Raw genomic sequence first — 7074 nt, forward strand, 5'->3', positions numbered from 1 at the left:
ACACAGGTAGCAATCCTGAGATCACAACCCTGGATGTCCTGCCCTTTAACAGCACCTAACTCCTGAAATTCCCTGTGCAGAATCTCATCACTCATCCTACCCTTGTCATTGGTACCAATATGGATCACGACTTCTGGCTGTTCATCCTCCCACTTAAGAATGCTAAGGTTGTGATCCGTGATGTCCTAGACCTGGCACCTGGGAGGCAACTTACTATCTAGGAATCTCGTTCTCGCCCACAGAACCTTGTGTCTATTCCCCTAACTAACGAATCACCACAGCACTTCTCTTCCTCCCCTTTTCCTTCCGAACCGCAGAGCCAAACTCAGTGCCAGAGACCTGACTGCTCTGACTTTCCTGTGCTTGGTCATGCACCCCCCCCCCACAATGTCCAGTGTGGTATACCTGCTGTTGAGGGGGATGGCCACAAGGCTATTTAACACCTTTTCCCTTACTGACTGTCACCCAGTTTCCAATGTCCTGCACATTGGGTGTAAGTGCCTCTCTAAACTGTGTGTTCTATCTATCACCCCTTCAGCTCTCTGAATGAGCCAGAGTTCATCCAGTTCCATCTCCAACTCCTTAATACAGAGTGTCAGAAACCGCAGCTGGACACACCTCCCAGTTGTAGTTGTCAAAGACACTGGAGGTCTCACTGTTTTCCCACTTCCTGCAAGAGGAGCATTTCACTGTCCTGCCACACATCTCTACTGCCCTAGCTGAGCAGATATAAAGAAGAGATGGAAAAAAATCTTTACCTAGAGCTGTTCTTCTTTTGCTTTCTCTGACTGAAGCCTCCCTTCGCCAAAGCCTTGAAAAGCTAAATCCTCACTGACTCTGTCCACTGCAGTGCTTGCCCCTGCTTTTCTTTAATTTGCTCGTGCTAAACAATCCCAAATATCCATTGGTCGCAGGTCAAAGCTCAATTACACAGCTGTGATCCGCCATTGCCTTTTCTACTCAGTCTGTGGACCTGAGTAAAATCCCCTCCTCTCAAACTTCTGATGTCTAGATTGATTGCTAATCAGAGCTCAATGAACAAAGATCAAAACAATGTTGACACGGAGAACAACAACAATCAATTATGTGCATTAATTTTATATTCTCACAAAAAGTGTTTACAGTACTGCACAAATCCTAAAAACCACAATAGTTGCTCATGTGAGGATGACCAGGAGGGATAAACCTACCCACACATATCCTTATCAATCTAGTTTTTAAAAATTGGATTAGATTAGATTAGATTATGAGGACACTCAGTCCTCATTCATTGTCATTTAGAAATGCATGCATTAAGAAATGATACAATGTTCCTCGGGTGCGATATCACAGAAACACAGGACAGACCAAGACTAAAACTGACGAAAACCACATAATTATAACATACAGTAACAACCGTGGAAAGCAATACCGTAATTTGATAAAGAGCAGACCATGGGCACGGTCAAAAAAAAGTCTCATTAAGTCCCGATAGCCCATCATCTCACGCAGATGGTAGAAGGGAGAAACTCTCCCTGCCATGAACCTCCAGCACCGCAAACTTGCCGATGCAGCACCCTGGAAGCACCCGACCACAGCCAACTCTGAGTCCGTCCGAAAACTTAGAATCTCCGACACCAAGCACTGAGCACCATCTCTGCCGAGCGCTTTGACCCCGTCCCGGCCGCCAAGCAACAGGCAAAGCCGAGGACTCGGGGCCTTCCCCTCCGGAGATTCTGGATCACACAGTAGCAGCGGCAGCGAATCAGGTATTCCAGAAGTTTCACCAGATGTTCCTCCGTGCTCTCACATTCGTCTCCATCAAATCAGGATTGTGCACAGCACCCTACTTGACAGATAACAGATATTCATCACCGAAGTGGCCGCTGCGCATTGCGTCATGCCGCCAACTTCTCTCCTCTCAAGTACACCCATCCATGAGATCTCAGTTCTTTCCATTGGAGAAATTAAGTCCAATCATGAAAGAGAGGTGACCCATTCACCATAATATTACAACCATATCATCTTATCATTTTTATTGCCCTTAGAAATAATAACACTGAACATAATGTGCTCAACAAATGTTCTAAGCTCAGAACCTGCATTACTTTGTTAAAAGTATAGAGCTGTATGTGGGGTTGTGATTGCATGGAAACTTTCAAGGTCAATTCAATGAATGGAAACTTACAATCACAGCTCAACTGCTGCCATTTGTTTTTAACTTCCTGATCTAATGTAATAAACTTCGCAATGACCTGAATCTGCTTGATAAAGTTTGGGAGTATATCGGGACAGTGTTGGAGCAGAAACTGAATATGCTTAAAGTTGATGTTTAGGAAGAAGCACAGCATCCAAATTCAATGGTGCATGTTGGAATTATTGTTACGTGTAGTCAGATACAGGAAGACATGTTCAGAGGTGTAGATCACCATGGTTGTGGTGAACATAAACATGGGATGACTGTAGCATTACTGTAAATGGGTGTTTGATGGTTGGTGTGAGCTAACTACCAATTTTCATGACATATGACGCTATGACATTATAAACTTAAGTAGAGCTGACAGATAATGAATATTACAACAACAGATTAGAGAGTGTAATGTCAGGATAGTTGAACCCAACTTTAATAAACAATAATTTTACTTAAAATTTTACTTAATTTACTTAATTTTACTTAAAATGCAAAGCAAGTTGTTGTGCTGGTGTGGGGGATGGGGCAGGGGTGATCACAATTCACTCTGGTAATAGATGGAAGGATCCGTGAGAATTTTCTCAAATCTTCAAGCTGATCTCCAGTCACTGTGCATTCCAGTGGTCTTTAACTCTCAGACTATTCCACATTTTAATTCAAGGTATATTCCCCCACTTGCTCCTTCGCACATCCAACCGCTCAGGCCTAAGGAGGATGGAGCCTTCTGACAGACTCTACTCAAGAAATATCTGTTTTTCCATTCTCTGCTTGTGCCTTTTTGCTGAATCAACAGTCTAAAAGCGTTGCTAAGATTCTTAAATCTTCCCTGACCCCTTCACCGCCTGTGAGACAGTTTGAAGATGTGACTCTTCACAAATGATGAGAAGCACTGAGCCAATGTGATAATTGTTTTTGACTAAGGTGGCATTGCCTTGTCAGAGAGGACAATATGTTGTTAATCTCCAAACCCTCCTTGACCACGAGTAAGAGGAGTGGCTTCTTCGGGTGTCCTCCACTCATCCTCACTCTTCTAGTATAAAGAGGGCATGAGTGGATTGAATGGATGTTGTTCTGCTCAGGCAACCCCGTCAGGAATGGAATGGCCAGGCATTCATGGAACATGCAGTTCATTCTGTTTGCAGTTGTGTCATGTGACCGGCAACAATGAATATAGAATCGAGTCATGTTTTATAAAAACAAACAAACATTTATTAAACTCTGCTCAAAAATAACGAAATGTATTTAAACGACTAACTTAACTGGAAATTAACTGCTATACAGCAATTCTGGAACAATTCTTAAAAGAATAAATGCAAAAACAGTTCTTAAAGTGGTAAATTCAAGCAGAGTACTTAGAATGGTAAATTCGAAAGTCCAAGACATTTATACAGTCAATTAGGAGAGACTTTCCTGAAGTAAAGAATTCCTCGAAGATGTCACATTACTGCTGATCCCAGCCAGAACCTGGCTTGTCCACAGGGTTCACAACGACGGAAATGAAACGGTTTAAAGAAACTGACCTTTTCCTCTGGAGAATAGACACTGTACTATCCTTCCTACTTTAGCAGGGGATATCTTAGTTGCAGGTCACTTTTTCTTGAACAAAGATTCAATAAAGGTCGATCCTCTCCAAAACCACCAAACGATATCAGCTTTACTCGACTCGGCAAATTCCTGTACTTTGATAAGGTCCTCACTCACCAATACTACTTACAATAGAAAGTAGAACTCCACTTTAAAACAAAACTGCGTCATAAGCCGAATATGCAGCAAAACGGAGTATCTAACACAAAACTAAACTGAAAACTAACTGCGTCACATCAGGGATCTCCTTTATATACCTGTTGAGAACAGGTCATCATGTGACCCCACTGGCGGGAAAGTTACATCATGTGACCTCCGCAAGACCATTACATCATCTTCATAAGACACTCAATTACATCATGGTCATAAGACAGTTACAAGACATCCATGAGGTATGTAACAATTGTGTGATGAGAAATGGGTGAGCCCCTGAAAGAACATCGAATGAAATGAGATGTGGAGATTGTGCCAGTGATGTTTTGGAAGTTAGTGAGAGAGTGCAAGGGCCGTAATAATGAGGGGATGAACGTGTAATCAGATCATGAATGCTGTTCAAACTGACGTGAATTCCTTAGGTCACATTTGGAGTATTGTAAGCGGTTTTGGTCATTGCACGGGGAGGTATAGAGGCTTTGAAGAGTGTGCAGAAGAGGTTCACCACGCTGTTGGCAGGATGTGGGCAAAAGGAGAGGTTGGAAGAACATTTGTAGGCAGAGGGTGACTTGAGAGGTAGATAAAATTGAGATTCACAGACAGAGTATATAGTGAGAGTCCAGGGCAAAAATGTTAAATATTAGAGGGCGAAGCTTTAACATGAGAAAGATTGTTTAAAGCAGATTTACAAGGCAGGGTGTTTTATGCAGAATGGTAGATGTCTAGTGTGTGCTGCCAGGGGTGATTATTGAAGAAGATACAATAACAAATTTAAAAAGCATTTAGAGAGGTATTTGAACAAATAGGGAATGAGGAAAGATAAGCATGTACAGGGACGTGCGATTAGTTTAAATCAGCATCATGGTGAGCATCGACATTGTGGGCCAAAGGTCCTGTTCTAGTGCTGTACTTTTCTGTATTCTACCTGCTATAATACATTATTTATGAAAAGTCTGGGTGTTACCCTGGTCATCAAATCTAATGAATCGAAACTATGTGGTACTGTTGTACAAAAATTGGCTAATATGGATGGTGTTAGGAGAATCAGAGAGGTGTTAATGGATGTGTGGGAGGATGGGCACAGAAAATCTAGTATTTCTGTAATTGTTCTGATAGTTGACAATGTGTCAATAGGCTGAATGACCTGATACTTTGTTATGAAATGTGAGAAATATGTGAGAAATTGGCTTTTGCTTTTCCCCAAAGTACAGCAGTTAATTTATTTCTAAATTACTTCAGCAGATGAAAAATGCTTTGACCTGTCCCGGGGTAGTGAAAGGTCCTACAGTATTCTTTTTTAACACCAAACCATTGTTCATCTCAACATAGTGTAAATCATAGATTTTTAAATTTTCATTCTCTAGAAATGAAGAATTTACCTCTGTGAGAGAAATATTGTTTCTTTATTGAAGAAAGGGGAATGCTTACAGACATTTTCCAAACATTGAGGAAAATTACCATACAAAGGGGAATATTGTGCCAATTTACATTAGCTTAACTTGAACCTGATGTTACACTGGTCCTTTAAGCAAACAACACATTGTAGATGCTGATAATACAGGTTTTCATCGCATTTTTGAAGGTGATGGAGGATGCGGCTTATAGATTTAATGGTAGTTGCTGGAGAGAGCTTCTATCACCAGTTTAAAAAACTTGTACACAGCTTCATGTTCCTCTGGTCCAAATGCTTTTTTATCATGAAGAGCGAGTTCAACAATGAAGGCCTGGCCAAGAAGCTGTGCAGAAAAACAATCATTATCCAACATTGAAACAAAACTGGAAAGCAAAATTCAAAGCTCCGCTGACTTCATACAGAACAGCCCAGAAGGAGACCATTTTATCAACTGGTTCTATGTCAATTCTCAGTGATGCAAAAACAATTAGGCCCCACTTTTTAACTGTGCCCGACATCGTATTCTGGTCTCATATCCAACAAAGCCCTTTTCATTCTGTCTGCCAAACAGCAGCTAATTAACTTAAAACACAACAAACTAGAGCAAACTCTCTGCAGACAACACCGGATGTGAGGATTATACCTGTGAGGAGCAGTGAAGTAGAAAACAATTCTGCATCTGTCAGATGTTGAATAAAAGGAACTTGAAATCAGCTGTGCTCCTGTGCAATCCTGTCTAATCTAGTACATGAATTGTCGAGTGAGCATCCTTGTGTAAATAGCTCTCATTAAAGTGATTAAATTTTCTAACCTGTGAACCTTATCCAGATCTAATTCTCAGGGAAAACTAGAGAAGCACTGCCTTTTCCACAGCAACCAGGTGTTCTTTTCCCTGGAATTAAATCCATGATGCTTGGTTGCCATGTTTGTTACGACTCTGTAATTAGGAAATATTTATCGCAACCCTTTAGCAAAAATGTACACATCCCAAAAAGATCGGTTTCTACCTTAAAGTTTTGAGTGTCCACTCCGATTTTTTGGTGTTTACTGCTGAGTTCATAGAAATTAGTTTCGATACTCTTCAAGTCCTCAATTGCAGTGTTCAGAGCCTTTAACACTTTGTCTGCATGAGCCTGAACACCAGGGTCACCGACTGCAAAACGACCATTGAAATTTTTAAATAGTCTGGTCGTCCAGGGATAGACTGCAAATACCCTAGAAAGGAAAAAAAAACAAATTGTCCAGTTTCTTTTCTGATAAGTTAGAATTAACTTATTTCTCAAAGCTCATTACTGAGGAAATTTTTATCAAGAATTGCGTATCACTGGGTTAGACTGGAACCTCAGTGCGGTTCCTTTACCCTACGACAACATCTAGGCAAACTTAGAAAATTTAAAAGCCTTCACTGGAACCATAGTTGAGAATATAGTGCATGACTTAAACACAAAACAGAAAATACATTTTCATCGTACCTTGCCAAGGCTTGGGCAGTTATCATCTTCTTATCCAAAAGGTCCCATTTGCTCGTGATGTATTGTTCCTGAGCCTTTGTTAAATTCACCATTTTTTTTGTTGTTAAGCTCTCACTGTCACTACCTGCACAAGAAAACTGTGTTAACCTGGAGTTTTGATCTCACTTTTATAGGCTGCAATAGGGCTCATCTCAGACTAACACTTAACTGTAACAGGCTGACCACTTAGTAGGTTAGATACACTTTCCAAGAGAGGGCAGCAACCCTTCTGTATTTGTGTGTTAAGATAAACACTTGTTGAA

The 7074-nt window shown here is 41.0% G+C and overlaps 1 protein-coding gene across 1 annotated transcript; it reads right to left on the reverse strand.

Moving 5' to 3' along the window:
* Positions 1 to 5514: 5514 nt before the first annotated feature.
* On the reverse strand, positions 5515 to 6864 carry LOC140203422 (hemoglobin subunit beta-like). The gene is made up of 3 exons (XM_072269483.1): positions 6773 to 6864; positions 6308 to 6515; positions 5515 to 5643 (listed from the first exon to the last, which is right to left on the reverse strand). The coding sequence occupies exons 1-3, from the start codon at positions 6862 to 6864 to the stop codon at positions 5515 to 5517; spliced, it is 429 nt and encodes a 142-aa protein (XP_072125584.1).
* Between the last annotated feature and the right edge of the window lie 210 nt (positions 6865 to 7074).

Source organism: Mobula birostris, chromosome 9 (assembly GCF_030028105.1).
Source record: "Mobula birostris isolate sMobBir1 chromosome 9, sMobBir1.hap1, whole genome shotgun sequence".
Lineage (NCBI taxonomy): Eukaryota > Metazoa > Chordata > Chondrichthyes > Myliobatiformes > Myliobatidae > Mobula > Mobula birostris.